A 15,174-nucleotide genomic window follows, 5' to 3' on the forward strand; every position below is an offset into this window, starting at 1 on the left:
TGCTTGTACTTCTATACTGTTCGGTGATCATTTCAGCTCCCTGAAAAACTTGGATCCCGCCCAAGGTCGCAAACTATCCGCCTGGACATCAAACAGTCTGCCTTGCACAAGCACTCACAACCTGGATTGCAAATGCTGACAGGCTTTATAGGTCATTTCAAAAACAAATGCTTCATTTTAGCACCTTAGACTGCAGCAGCTCCTACAACAAGCTGCTGATGCCAACTGGCTTTTTCAAAAGTGAATGTATCCAAAGAGATCCTAATTGACACTTTCAGGCAAGTGCCCAGCATAACTGAATATTACTCAGGTTTCTGGAGAGCAGTTTTAAAGTGACCATATAATTTAAGTGACCTTTGAATATAATTTAAAGTGCTACTGTAAAGCCCAGTTCCTCTCCCACTGAATGGGCTCCGTCAATGGGGAAACTCCCATTGATGTTAATGAGGGCAGGAGCGAGTACTTCCCCACCGGCTCCCATTGAATTATCCACGTTCTTTTTTCTTTTTTTTTTTTTTTTTTTTTTGTGGAAGCTTTTTTTTTGATACATTCCTGGGAAGATCCTGTTAACTGACTTGGAGTTACTTTGCTTCATATCATACCCACAGCTTTTTAGCAGAGAATCCAGTGATTTAACAGAGATTTCTGTCGAGCAGAGGTACAATAGAGCCCTTTACAGGGTGTGGGAATTTCCCGCATGTTGATTAACTTCATACTGTAAAAGACCGTAGGCCAAATCCCTCAGTCCTCACGCAGACAAAAGTCCACATTGACTTATCTGAAATCTGCCTGCAAACGCTCATTAAAGTCAATGGCATTTTGCTGTGGCGAGGGCCGGGGATTTGGCCCGCTGGTTGCTTGGGCATCGCCAGGAGAAGGGGATTACCCCAGCCCCGAGCCTGCAGCGGGGTCTGCCTTGCCCCAGACCTCGGGCACTGCCTTCCCCTCAGCCCCAAAAGCTCCTGGCAAAGCCCCACTCTCAGTGACAGCCCCATGCTGCAGTGTGGGGTGCTGAGGGATGCCCAGCATCACCCTGGTGTCTCCATGAAGCCACCAGGACCCTGCTGTTTGTCCCACGGGGCACACAGAGACCTGCAGTGTTTGCCACTGACCCACAAGGCTCCTGTCCTCCTCACTGCACCTACTGCCCAAAAACAGACTGCCCTACATCCCTGCCAATATGTTAGAACTACCCTAGAGGAGGGTACGTCTGTAGAGAAAACAACAGAAATATAGCCCCCAAAAAAAGTGGGCTGCTTTCTATTTGTTTGTTTTAGCTGCATCATAGCTCAGACCTTCCTTGCCATTGTGGTTCAATATTTACTGATCGAAAATATAGACTAGCTGCAAGTCACAGCATTTGCCAGAAAGAACTATTATCATCAGAAAGAAATGGGCATTAAAAGAACAGCTCTTCTATTTCCAGAATGTAAAACAGACATTCAGAAGAACAAACAGAGCAGAGAAGAAATGACGGTCATTTGCAAGTAAAATATTACTAAACAATATAACATTGGATTAACTGTTTCATGTATTTATTGTGAAAGAATATATAGAACTTTACATGAGAAACTATCAGTACAAGCAAGAAACAATGCAGCTTTTTAAACAGCTTGCTTTTAAGTTTAATGCTTCTGCACGTAGCGCACACGAGCTTGCTCCCACTGAAGCCCACGCAACAGCTCCTGTTCTGCTCAAAGGGGTCAGGATCAGGCCCTGAGGTTTTCAACTTTTCTCCTGTAATGTCCCTTTCACCAATATTGCACACCCCTGCTCTGCTCCTGATGTGCTGAGGATGTATTTATGGTGGGGAACGTGCAGTACAGCCAAGAGGCACCGTAAGATGCAATCCGGGAGGGGCTGATCCTGGAAACTGTGGAGGGACTTTTCCTTTCTACATATATTTAGAAAGAAAAGGAGGGACAGAGGGGCAGGATAAAGGAAAAAAAAAAAAAAAAAAAAAAAAAAAAAAAAAAGAAAAAGAAAGCAGGCACATATTGAGTCCAGTCCTGCATTCGACTGAAGCAAAGCATTGAGCACAGTAGCGAGGGCTGACTGGACCGGACAAAACCTGACTCCATTTATTGTCTTTTGTTGTGGTGTGCCAGGAATGCAGGAGCTGTAGTTATTCTGAACTAGGGCTGGCTCTGGGGATGGCTTTGTACTCTAAGGACCTGAGCACTGCTGAAAATTGGTGCAGCTCTGATCTCTGGCTTTAGAGACTTTTCTTCCTTCAAGGACTATTTGAAATAGTCATGTAACAATTTCCATAGCTCTGTGGCAATTAATTTTGTGAATTTGTAATTAGTTTGCTACTCTTACATAAACTTAAATTGGATTAATTTTATACTCTCTTACCCAAAATACAGTTCAAAAGAAGGATTTCTAATAAATTTGATATGCAAGTCTCTTCTAGTACTTGTCTTAGTTTATCCAGAAATCATTCTAAATCATTTACCATTCAGTACATGCTTTAGCACTGACAAAAATTAGAACCAAGTTAATTCTATTATTTAACTAAATATTAAAGAGCCACTGGAATTTCTACACTGCCATGTTATTTTTTATAAATCTATCTGACCAGAAAATCCATTTAACACATGAACATTTTCCTGTGAATTCTTCTAAATGAAAGAATCTTTGCAGAAAGAGAAACATAAAAATTATTGCAGTGGTGCAGTTGATGACAGCTTTCCTGGCAAACACAATAACTGCCTATTGAGATAATTAAGGCACCAGTAGAGATGCATAAGATAAAATGGAGTTTATGGCTGGCTTAGTACAACCTTTACTGTGTGTGATGCAAAGGGTTGGGTCATATGTCTCATGAAGTTTTCTCCAAGTCCATCTTCTTTAATTCAATGCATGGGGAAGAGCCATATTTATTTTTAGTGATTGAACTTTCACTTCAAGTTCACTCCATCCAAATTAGATAAAAACCCTAAGACTCTTTTGAATTGTTTGGAAACAAACCTTGAAGTCCTGATTTACTTTTAGCTTCATATACACAAAATTCCTGGTGATTTCAAGGATGATTTTGCCAGACATAAAAAAATGGTAAGTTCAATTCTCAGAGTCACTACTGCCATAAGTGTGGATTTAGGAAGAATCCAAAATAAAAGGAATCCTTAAAAAATAAACAAAACCACAATGAAATTGAGCCCCTGGTATGCATTAATAACAACAGTGATGTCACTCATGTTCAATCATTTACGTGTTCTCATAAATCATTTTTAATAATTTATTAGATATAAAGAGGAGCTTGAAGTGTGACAAGCTGCTGTAATTTTAAATAAAGCTTACAAGTAACTTTTCAAGCTTTGCAGGCCCGGGGTAGTAAAACCCACTGACTGAGCAGTGTGCATCCAAGTACAGGAACCCTCAGCAGAGGTACAAGCCCGCCTGAAAGGCAGAGCTGGGTGCTCTTCTCTCAGCATCAGCACTGCAGGGACTGATGTGGAGCTGGAGCAAGGGAAGGGGGCCCGTGCTGTGTGCAGGCACATTGCCACACTGCAGGGGCACCAGCAGGGCTCAGCCACCTTAAACCAGCTCTAGGAGCACTCAGGAATGTCAGGGCACCGGTCAAGAGTTAGTGGATTAAAGAGGATCTGCAGGAACCCTGAAACTTTCTACAGCACCTTGGGTTTCACTCTTTCGGAGAAAAATCTTCCATCTTTGCAGCTGAAGTCCCTGGGAAGTTAGAGCTTGTTGCTGCCTTGTGACTGACCACGCTGCACAGCCAGTTGACAAGGGCTCAGCAATCCTGCTGGAATCAGCACTCAGAAATGTCCTCAGGTGGGAGGAGTAGGTGCTTGGCACTGTGAGCAGTAATTGTACCATCTCCTGGATATTCAGAAAGCTACAATATGCAAGGCAAAGAGGAATGCTCTACTTTCCTTTGGCATTGCTAGGTGCCGGTTATTTTTGCCAAGATTTATCCCACCTACAGCAATATTCAGGGCACTGGTCTATTGTTGTAGCTCAGGCTGAGCTGATGCTCATTTTTAAATTAAACCTCAGGTGAAAGCAGCGAATCCACACGTGCAGATGGTTTGTCTGCGCTTGCAATCCTGCACGCGTGCAACATAGCACAGTGCAGCTCCCCTGACCTCTGGCTGCTGGGGTTTTATTCCTGACAGGCTAGATGTGAATAAAATCATATGGAATTGTGTTTTTACAGTTCAGCCTTCTGAGTCCCATCCTGCTGCCATTGAAATCAATGGCAAAACTCCCAACTTCCCTAGTCATATCAGATTAGCTTTGTTCCACGGGCTGAAACAATCTAATAGATACCAGGTGTCCTCCACAGAGCTTGTGTGGTCTACAAGTAAGTGGAACATATTTTAAAAAGTCAAATATGAAACAGCTACATCACAGAACCTGTAATAACCTCCAACTGATATTATTATCTATGGAGGACATGATCAGTATCTAAAATGTGACTCATTATATATTTATATGATGCATCCTATAACAGACATTCTGGGGTGAATTCAGCTGCATGTTAAACCACTGCAGAAATGGATCCATATTTATGTTCATTTCCACAAGAAAGCAAGGGTGTCGTGTGTTTTTACTTAAGGGAGGGAGCCTCAAACAACCTTACATTAATCCAGAAATCCACTTTAAATATATGACCCTGCATGTAAAAAGACCTATAGAAGTTAAAGGCTGCAAGTGAAACCAGTAGGTTGTTACTCTAACATCCCTTCTTGCTCATAGCTATGAACCTCCACCATGAAATTCCCTACCTGCTTTTCTGGAGCTATGGACCTTCACCAGCTCCTCCAGTAGCATGGAGATCACACAGTGCTATGAAAGTCCGGACCTGGGCTGCACCAAGACATCCATCACTGTGCAAAGAGTGGAAAACACACAAGGAATTTCCTTGTGCTATCTCTGGGTGTGCAGGTGGCACAGGAACCTTGCCTGGCTCAGGTGAAATTCTCAGCGTCCTGGTCTGCACTAACAGGGACAGAAATAAATCACTCTGCCCACTGCACAGCCCGACCCTCACTCACACCACCTGCAGAGAGGAGCCTCAGTGCACCTTTCTCCTTGTTTTGCTCAAGGGAGGAGCAGCACTTCCAGCCAAGGACCCATCACACTGGTAGAGCTGGGTTAATCACTTAGAAACACACAGATGGGGCAATCCCAAGCAAAAGGTCAGACCTTTCTTGGGAATAACAACAAAAAAATATTGGTCCTTTTTCTAATCCAAATAAGGTCCTCAGATGCACCAAGGTCTGCTCTGGTTCCTTAGCCAGGAGGACACATCTGGGGCCAGTTCTTGGGGCTGTTTGTGTGCAGGTGCTCAAATCTGCTGCTCTGCTCTTGCCTTCCAATTCCATGTCCTAGGGGCAGACCCCCTGCATGTCCCTGATTACAAAGTTGGCCTGGGGCTCCTGTGGGTATCTGTCTGGTGGATAGGGAGCCTGAGTCAGAAGGCTTCAAAACACTTTGTGCTAGGGAAGGTGGGGAAGCCTCACATCTTGCAAGCTTCCCTCTTCTCTCCAAACCACTGACTGCTGCCTCGTAAGGGCTGACAGACAGCATGGACTTGCCCCAGCCTGGACTGATGGGAAGCACCTTCTCACCTGGGGTCCAGGTGCTGCTGCAGCAGCCCTGCAGGAGAAGAGCACTGCAATAACTGAGGTGTGATTCTCGCAGGCAATATTCCAGGCAGCTGAACCTGCCCATGGAAAGGGCCAAGCTGGAAGTGCTCTCCAGCAAAACTGCTGCTGGAGTCAGTGCTTGGCTCCTGAAGGAAAAGTAGTGCACCTTTAATTTTTAAAGCAGCACCAGGAATACATCAAACCCCATCAAAAAGGCATGATCCAATCAGTATTTCATTTGTATCTGAATATCTAGTGCTATCTCTAGTCTTATCTTTCACCAGTCACCCTCTTTCATTATGGTCTCCTTAAGAGACTTACATACTTGTACTTTTCCAATAAAGATCTTGGAAAGTACGTTCGGGGGTAGCTTATTTTAACATTCATCACATTTAACAAGACTTTTACCAGAGCAGAGAGAACGCGTAACTAATTGTTGGAAGATCTGGTCAAGTTTATTGTGACGGGTAACTGTCGGGCAATTATGATTTATTTATTCAGAGGGAGATAAGGCACGCATTGTTCTCTCAAAGGAAAAAAAAATGGGGCTGATCCTAAAGTTAATATTATTTCTCATGCCTTCTTCAATCTTTTCATAACTGAAGGCACCCACCAGAGTACAGTCCTCATTGGCTCCATTTGCTCCAAATTTCGAGTTTAAGCTCAACTCCTCCCGCAGCCTCTCCCGGGCACGGCAAGGCCATGCAGGTGCAGCTCCTGCTCCACCTATTTCTAAAAGGTCTGATGGCGTGAGGGGACTCCTGAGAGAGCCGATGTCCCCACAGGGTCCCCGAGCCTCGCTCCCGCCGCGGGGAGCCTGTGATGGACGGGGACAGGGTACCAAGTGGGGTGTCCTTTTCATCTGGCAATCAGAGGAAGGGAGAGGAGATACAAATGCCCCGTCACTGCCACTGCTTCTCGTGTCCCTGCGGTATTTTCTCGAGCGGCAGCATGTCCTCGCAAACGGAGGAGTCGGGGCGCGGGCGGGGAGCGTCTCCGTCGGCACTGGAGGCACGACGGGCAGGAACCAGCACAGCCCTTCCCCACACCCCACCCGCGATGAGGAGGAGGAGAGCCCGTGGTACCCCGGCTGCCTTTACCTCTGGTGTGACCCCGATGATAAGAAAAAAAAATTTAAAAAAATAAATAAATAAACCAAAGGAAAAAAAATCACCAAAAAGTGCCCTGGCCCGCCTGTACCCCCGCATCTCCCTGGTGGAGCAGCGGCTGCTTCCCGTACTCGAGACGAGCACTGCGGCAGAGCGCGGGGGCAAAGCGGGGCCGCTCCCAGTGCCCGCCCCCGCCACCCCGCGGAGCCCCCACGTCTGCACCGGCACCGGCACCGGCACTGGCACCGGCACCGGCACCGGCCCGCAGCCCCCCGGGTCCCGCAGCCCTTGCCTCCTCACACCCCCGACGGCTCTGCTGCCGCAGCCACCAAAGTTTTTATTCGCATCTTCGTTATCTCCAAACTGATCAAGTGGCCAAAAACAAACAAGAAAAGTCTTTTTAATGTAAGGGTTGCTCACCTGATGCGGTAAAGATCAGTTCTCAGAGCAAAGGGCTTCTACTTCCAGCAAAATCTGGTTCCCCGACTTACTCAGCCGGAAGAGCGAGCACCATTAGCTGCTTTACATAGACTTTTTAAAGTCTGTGTCAAAGGCGTTTGATGTAGAGCATAAAGATGCACCTTGCGCGCTTCTGTCAACAGCCAGCCCGAGGCTGGGGCTCGGGTGCTACGTGTCCAACTCCCCAACAGAAGAAAAGTTAAGATTTTTCTTTTTACTCAACATTTATTACCTTTTTTTCAAAGTTTCAGCCCTTGGCCATTCGGCAAATCTTTTTCAAAACGGTTTTAGATTTAAAAGGAAACCGTTTGAGTTGTGTTTTGATCCGATCGCCGCTCTGCGTTTATTTCTTGTAACACAAAATAAAAGTTACATCGAACCGGTTCGCCGACAAGAAGTCGGAGCCCTGGGGCTGAGAGGGGCTCTGGGCCGTGCTCCCGCTGCCAGGACCCTCTCCGGGCTCGGAGGGAGCTCCCGCGGGGGCCGCCCGCCGCCTGCCCCGGGGCTCCGCCGGCGGCCTCGGACGCGGCTCAGGGCGGGAGGGTGACCGGGGCGCGGCCGGCGCACGCAGCCCCACAGCCGCCACCGATCCGGACAAATGATGGACGGGCAGGGCTCCTACCTCCGCTCAGCCACTCGCTAGCGCTGCCTCGGACCTTGCCCGACGGGGAGGGAGAGGAGAGGTGGATGCCTGGCAGTATTCACTGCAAACCACTGTGCTATTCACTCGCTTAACTCCGCCGTGGCCTCGACCACCGCAGGGAAGCACGGAGGGAGCCCGGGGCTGGGCCCCCTGCCTCCGACCCCCGGCACGGCCGTCCGGCTCCCAGCGCCCTTCGGCGAGGCGGACGCGGCGCTCCGTGCCCGGGGGAAGCGCATCTGCCCCCGGCCGGAGCCGAGAGCCCCCCGCACCCACGGCCCTCCGAGCAAAGGGGAGGGCAGCGGAGCTCTCTTGTAAAGCTCCCAGCCGTCGGAACCCGCAAGATAAACATCATTAGAAATCATTGTAATTGGGATTGTGAAATCTGACCTCTGACCCTCCGGGCTACGTGTCACAACCGTGTCTGCTTTGATTCCTCGAAAGGCGGCACAAAGGAACAAGTTCCGTGACAGGAGGCAGCGGGATCTGCGCCCCGGCCGGAGGGGACCGACGGGGGGGACCACGCGTGGCCTTCCCCTCCTCCCCCGTGCCTCATTTGCATATGCAAATCAGCAGGCCGCCGGGGGGTGGTCGTCGGGCCAGGGCCGGGGGCCTGGAACGATTGTGCCCGATTCGAGGGGTGCCTTGGATGGAGAAATAAGCATGGGTGCGTCCTTCGGCCAGCGGAGGGAGGACGGGGGTGCTGGGGGTGTCTGTGGGTGTTCACTGATATTCACATCCCACAAAGGCGCGGCGGCCTCCCGAGAGCCGGGCTGTGGGGAACAGACCGCCGGGGCACGCAGGAAGGAGGGGCAGGGTGGTGCTTTGCCTCCAGGCCTTTCCGCCTGGGCTAGCGGGTGCTGGTCCTGGCACTTGGGCTCCCCAGTCCCGCCCGTCCGCCCAGCGCTCAGCATTCCTCCCCGGCCGGGGCTCGGTGCGCGTCCCTCGCCTCCCCCGCCGCTCCGCGCACACCTGGTCCCTTCCCTACGGGGAGGATGTTGTGCCTTCTGCTCTTATTTCTCAGTGCTAGGCCCCGGGTGAAGGTTTTCCCCCCTATTCCCGGTGGGCCTGTTTGCCCTCGGCACCCACAGGGGACCGAGGTCACTCGTGGAGCCAGCGAGGCCAGACCTGGACCTCGCCGGCCTGCACGGATTCACCAATGTGCCCCGCTCAGCTGTTCTCCATGAGAAATCCTAAAAGCGTAATTACACTAAAAAGTCTGATTTGTTTAAATAATCCTCTTTAGGCTTCCTTTAATCTGCCCTATATTTCCCTCGTCGGCTTTATTCCTGACTTGTCCAGCTCAGATGAGTCTGGTTGGACAACCCGCGGCGGAGGAAACTCTTCTTCATCTTCCTCCTCCTCTGGAGCCCCCAAGCCTCCGGGCAACCCCGGAGCCAGCTCTGGGCTGTAGGTGGGCAGCAGGTCCCGGGTCTGGCGAGGGGAACGGCGGGAGGGGCCGACAGCCCTGCCCGACCCACGCCGAGAGGCAGCCTGAGCATCACCCGTGTCCTGCGGACAGGGCAAGCCAAGCGGGTCGGTGCCCTCTACCCCGGGCAGGTCCAGACCAGATCCGGCCCCGGAATGCTATTGGGGAGGATGGTTACTCGATTTTTAAGGAGAAATGCCATTTTTGGCCTGTCCAGCTCCAGGGGAGTGCGAGACGGCGTGTATGGCAAAGGCAGAGGATTGAGCTGAGAGCGGAGCGGGCGGGAGGAGGGGAGCAATCTCCCCGTGTGCCCCGACAGCGGCCACTGAAGGGGAGCCTCGGGGGGAGCCTGAACGCGGCCCCCGAACTCTGCAGCTGCCCCGCCGGTCCGGGCTCTCGCCGACCACTTTCCCCGCGAGCGGTGGAACTCGCACTTTGAAGGACGGCTTTATTTTCCTCAGTGCGGAAGATTTGAGTTCACGTTCCAATCCCATCGGAAAAAAAAAAAAAAAAAAAAAAAAAAAAAAAAAAAAAAAAAAGAGAGAGAGAGAGAGAGAGAAAGAAATACACAACTTTAGATGGCGCTGTACAACATTTATTTAAGCTTTCCGAGTATTCCCGGCTCCTCGGCCTGCAGAGAGAAGAGCCCTCGGCGGGCAGAGGCGGGCTGGGCTGGGCGGGGATGGAGTGGGATACTTTGGGGTAGGTTGGAGTGGGATGAGGTGTAGGAAGGGTCCTGCCCCACCAGCAATGGGCACGGAGAGCAGGGGGCTCTCTCCCCAGCCTGCGCCTCCATCCTCGGTGATAGCAAACCGCAGCTCTAAACAGGAAAAGTTAAAAAGCACGAAAATGGCAGAAGCCATCATCCCCACTGCTGCCCTTCTCAAATAGACAGAAAACCCCTAATGCCTCCGACGGGACGAGGAGGGGGGAGCTGCAGGCTCCGCCGACCGAGAGTGCTGCTGCTTGCCCCCTCCCGCCTCCCCGGTCCCACTGACCTGGGCATGGCCTCGGCATCGCCCCATCCTCCGGGGAGATGCAGGAGAAAGGGTCCATCCCCCCGCTGCAGCTCCGCTCGCTTGTCCTCTTCGCCCTGCCGGCCGCGGGCCTAGGGCAGGGATAGAGACGAGCAGAAAGAGGAGAAGGGAAGCCGAGAGACGGCCTGGTGGAGGGGGACGGGCGGCTCTCCACCCGCCGCGGTGCCCGGTTCCATCAGGGTCAGTGCGGAGGGGAATCCCGTCGCCTGCCCTCGGCTCGGCTCGGCCCCACGCAAGGCCCGCGTGGGCTCGGGCCCGGCGATCCTCGACGGTTCGGGGACAAGGCCGTGGGCACGGCCCGGTCCCCGGCCAAGAGAGCCGAGCCGGGACTGGGCACGGCCGGCTTTTAACCGGGGCGGTGGGAAAGCGGAGCGGGGCCGCAGCCCCCGGAGCTCCGCCGTGCCGCCGGCCCTCCCACGGCAAACGCGAGCCCGAGCCCTGCCGCGGGAGCGGAGCGCAGGGACCGGCACCGGGAGCGCTCCCGGAGCGAGGGCGCAGCGCCCGGCGCCGAGTGCCGATCGCTCCGGTGCGAGCCTCGGGAGAGGTCCTCGCTGCAAACAGCGTGGGAGCAGATCCTCTCGCAGAGAGGCGAGGAGCTGTCAGACAAATATCCTTCTAACACATCCCGGAGCCCTGAGGATCCAGACGATTTCAGGCAATTTTTCAGCGGGAACTTGTATCATCGTTATTATGAGGTGGTTTTAATTTGGTTAAAAAGGGAGATGCGGGAGGTGAAGCATGACCGCAATTGCCAAAGAGAATTAATTATTTTTAAAGGGTAAAAAAATTAAAAATAATTTTTTAAAAATCGAAGGTCTAAGGGTTTTGAACAAGGGATGAGTAGTTTAAAAATTGCTGAATCTATCGAAAGCAAAACCTAAATATGCCACCAAAATGGCACTATGTACACAGCGTATGGTGTATGTATATATACATTTATTTATTATATATATATATATATATATATATATATGCAAACACCCATATACTAAAATAAAGAATTACAGCCAGCCTGGATCCTGAACACAGTCTACACTTTATTTCAGACTACAGATTTCTGAACATAATAAAATCTTTGGCTTGTAGCGGCGGGTTCAGTCTCGCAGTCTGTGGATCAGAATTTTTTTTCCTCGGGAAAAAAAAAGAGAGAGAGACAGAAATTCACACACACACACACACACAAAAAAAAAAAAATAAGATCAAACGACAGATGAGAAAAGTCCGACATTTACTGTAAAACAGGAGCAACGGACATGGGGGGGGAAAGAAAAAAAAGGAAAGCAAACAAAACGAACAAAACGAACAAAAGAAAGGAGAAACAGAGAGAAGGGAAGAGAGAAACTGTCCAGCAAATAGAGATCGCTACACATATTTCTTACCTGAAATTAAATATATACAAGGTCATATGCTGTTTGGCTATATAGAGATAATTTTTCTTAAGTGTTCATATTTATTTTTTTTTCTTAATCGGAGTCCTTATACTATGGATAGACAATAGATCTGCTTTTAAATCGCACCTGTCCGCCTCCCGGCCGGCGGGCCGGCGCCGCGGCGCAGGGCTGGGCTGGGGCCGCCCGCCTCACTCGCTCTCCTCTTTGTCCTGCACCGTGGTGGTGGAGTGGTTGTAGAGTCCCTGGGCCATGAGGTGCAGCGCCAGCCCGTTCTTAATGCCCGTCGCCTTCTTGATTTTGGCCCGTTTGTTCTGGAACCAGATCTTGATCTGGGACTCGTTGAGGCTGAGCTCCTGGGCCAGGCTCTGCCGCCGCTGCTCCGTGATGTACCGGTTCGCCTGGAACTCCGCCTTCAGCCGCTGCAGCTGCTCGGCCGTGAACGCCGTCCGCGGCCGCTTGTCCTCCTTCTCCGTCTTCTTCTTCTTCAGCTTCCTGGTGCGGGGGCCTGCGGGCAGGGCACACACACGCCGCTGGGCAGGGCCGCGCCGCCGACCGACCGACCGCCCGCCCGACAGACCGACCGACCGACCGCCGCCCCCGCCCCGCCGGCCGAGGAAAAATGGCCGACGGGTGAATTTGTGCTGGTTCCGTGTGTCCCCCCCCCAGCCCCCCAAGCCCGGCACCGCCGCCCCGGCACGGCGGAGGGAAGGATGGGGAAGGAACGGGGAGGCCGGGGCCGAGCGCGCCCGCGCATCACCCACTGCCCCGGCCCCGCGGAGCCGGCCCCGCGGGCGAGGGGAGCGGAACCCCGCTCGCCCCCCGTCCCGGCACACGTCGGGGCTCCGCTCCGCCCGCCCTGCAGGGCCGAGCCGCTCTCCTGCACGGCCCGGGACTGGGGCCTGCCGGTCGGGCAGCGACTCCGCCGGGCAGTGCGGGGACCGAAGGTTCCCGCTGCCGGGCACCGAGGAGTCGCCGCCAGCAGCAGCAGCCTGGCAGAAAGCTGCCCTGGTCTCCTTTCGGGGGACAACGACCCTCTCCGCAAAGCCAGCCCACTCCCGGGGCGCCCTTCTCCGCCGCCACCCCGGAGCCCCGCCGCCACCGCCCGGGTCGCCTGCTCCGGCGGCCGATCCCTGCCGGGGACCTACGGCCCCGCTTGCAGCTCCCTCCGCTGCTCCCTCCGAAGCCCAGCCAAAAGCAGAGCCACATCCAGGCCGCAAAGGGGCCAGCTGAAGTGCAACAGCACGCCGGGCAAGCCACCGGGTCCCGGGGCGCATTCTGAGGGCAGCGCCTGGCCGAGGAGGGGTACCCCCGGTCCTCTGCCCGCCGGTCTGGCCCGGCCACGGGGAAGAGGAGCGGGGAGGGAACCGTGAAGAATGGGATCTACGAAAATTCCCCGACAGCTGCCGGGCTCGGCGGGCGGTCCCAGGCCCGCAGCCCCCCGCCAGCAGCAGCCGAAGCCGGCGAGGCCTCCCTGCCGCCGAGTAGGCCGAAAGCTCCTCTCCCGGCGCAGCTCTTCCCCGGAACGGGGGGATTCCCCCCGGCTGTCGGCGGGGAGAGAGACGAGGCCCGGTGGGGAGAGGGACGGGGCCCAGCGGGATTCTCCCGGACTGGACGGCGGGGGATGGAGGGCGCGGGGAGTGCATTGCTGTGTCCCGGCACCTTGCAGCGGGGTGCCGGCGCCTCCGACCGCCGCAGCTCGCTCGTTCCCGGAGCCGAGAGAAGCAGTCGGGGCCGGCGGGCAGCTACGAGCACAACAAAGAGAGCGGCCGAGCCCAGCCAGCCTCCCCTCGCCCTTCTCCCCTCCGGGTCGCAGCGAGCAGGGAGCGTCTGGGAGGAGGACATGCAGAAATGATCCTTTGCCCGAAGAAAGGGGAGGAAAGGAAATGAAGGCGCAAGTGCAGAACGCCGGGCGCTCGGTGGCCCTGGGAATCGGCAACACAACACCCGCGGCCGGGCCGGCCGGGAGCGAGGCCGTGCCGTCTGACAGCTCTATCACCCCATCAATCAGCCCAGTCAATCAAAGAGGCTTTTCTGAGTTTGAAGTCGCTGGACGTGTCAATAACGGGGGATGGAGACGGCTCGGCCGCGCTGACGGCCGGCTCGGAGCACCAGGCAGGCCGGGCAGTGCGGAGCGGGGCCGGGGCCAGGCAGCGCCGCCTTCCCCGCGCAATGCAGCGGCCCCGGGCCGGCACAGGGGAGCCCAGCCCGGCCCCGCACCGCGCTGGCCGATCCCTGGCTGCTGGCTGGAGGTGTCATGGGGGAACCCCATCTCCTCATCCTCGGCTTCTTTCAAAAAAAAAAAAAAAAAGGCAATGAAAACCAAAAAGTAACGGTGATAAATAAAGGGGTGCCTGAGGGCACCTGGGGAATGTAAAGTAGAAGGGGCAGCAAAACACGGCCGGGAGGGCCGAGGCGGCGGCTCCCACGGGGACGACCTCGGGCAGAGGCATGTCCCCACGCCGGAGCTGGGCCCCGAACGCAGGACGGGAGCACCGGCTCGGGCGGCAATGCGCGGCCTAAGGGCCTGCCTGGCTCGCTGCAGAGGCCCGGCTAAACAACCCCTCCGCCACCTTCGATAAAGCCCTTTTTCCTTCGCCTCCAAGAAAACACTACCTCCTCCCCCCGCACCGCCAGCAGCCCCTCAACATGTGCCTCCAGGAGCACCCAGGAAAAAAAAAAATAAAATAAAGTAAGGGGAGAAAAAGCCTCAGAACAAGGGAGCGGCCGGTTTTCTCGCAACGCTCTCACCCCGCGCGGCCGCGCCGCGGAACACCCGGGGCTGCGGCAGGCGGGGCGGGCAGGGGCGCGGGAAGGGGTCGCTCCCGCCGGCTCTCCGCATCGAACCGCCGCCGAATCGGGGCCCGGCGTCACATTCAAATTTGGGAGACTCGGAGGAGGAAGGAGGGGTGGTGGCGGTGGGGGGGACGCGTTTCCTCTCGCCCCGGGTGACCCAGGCCGCCCTCCCCCCCACGCGAGGTCCTCGACAAGCCGGGAGCCAAAGCCAAGGGGGGAAGAGGGAAAGGAGGGGGGGGGCGGGCGACCTTGTCACGATTTAACAGCTCCCAGATGCGCCGCGGTTCCTTACCCGAGGACGGTCTGTCTGAATACCTAGTGCAGTAGACCCAGGCAGGCCACACCAGCGGCTGTTGCGAGTCGGGCTTTATAACAGGTCCTCCATTATTAGAGCCCATGAGGAGGATGGCGGGGCTGCCGTGCTCCCCGTACTTCGCCGGGTGAGTCTCGCCCCCATCGGCGGGGGCCTTGGCCGCCCCCGACGCCGCCGCCGCCGCTGCTGCCGCGGCGGGACCGGCTTTGGCGGCGGCGGCGGGCGGCGGCGGCGGCGCGGAGCCGTCGGGACGGCAGTTCGAGTCCGGGCACAGGAGGGCGGGCGGATTGGGCGGCCGGGCCAGCAGCGGGTTGACGTTTTCTCTACCTGAGCTCTGCCCCCGATCTCCGTCCCGCTCCCGGCTGCCTCCTCCTCCGCCGCCGGCCGG

The 15,174-nt window shown here is 54.8% G+C and overlaps 1 protein-coding gene across 1 annotated transcript in view; it reads right to left on the minus strand.

Annotated features, from left to right (window-relative positions):
- Positions 1–11,840: 11,840 nt before the first annotated feature.
- The window catches only part of EN1 (engrailed homeobox 1), a 3,601-nt gene continuing 267 nt past the window's right edge, over positions 11,841–15,174 (minus strand). The window contains exons 1-2 of the mRNA XM_063161351.1: positions 14,766–15,174; positions 11,841–12,185 (exon numbers count right to left, since the gene is read on the minus strand). The exon at positions 14,766–15,174 is cut by the window's right edge and continues 267 nt beyond it. Coding sequence (XP_063017421.1) covers positions 11,869–12,185; positions 14,766–15,174 — 726 coding nt within the window. The 3' untranslated portion in view covers positions 11,841–11,868. The remainder of the gene's footprint in view (positions 12,186–14,765) is intronic.

This window comes from Melospiza melodia, chromosome 8 (assembly GCF_035770615.1).
Source record: "Melospiza melodia melodia isolate bMelMel2 chromosome 8, bMelMel2.pri, whole genome shotgun sequence".
In the NCBI taxonomy this organism is placed as follows: Eukaryota; Metazoa; Chordata; class Aves; order Passeriformes; family Passerellidae; genus Melospiza; species Melospiza melodia.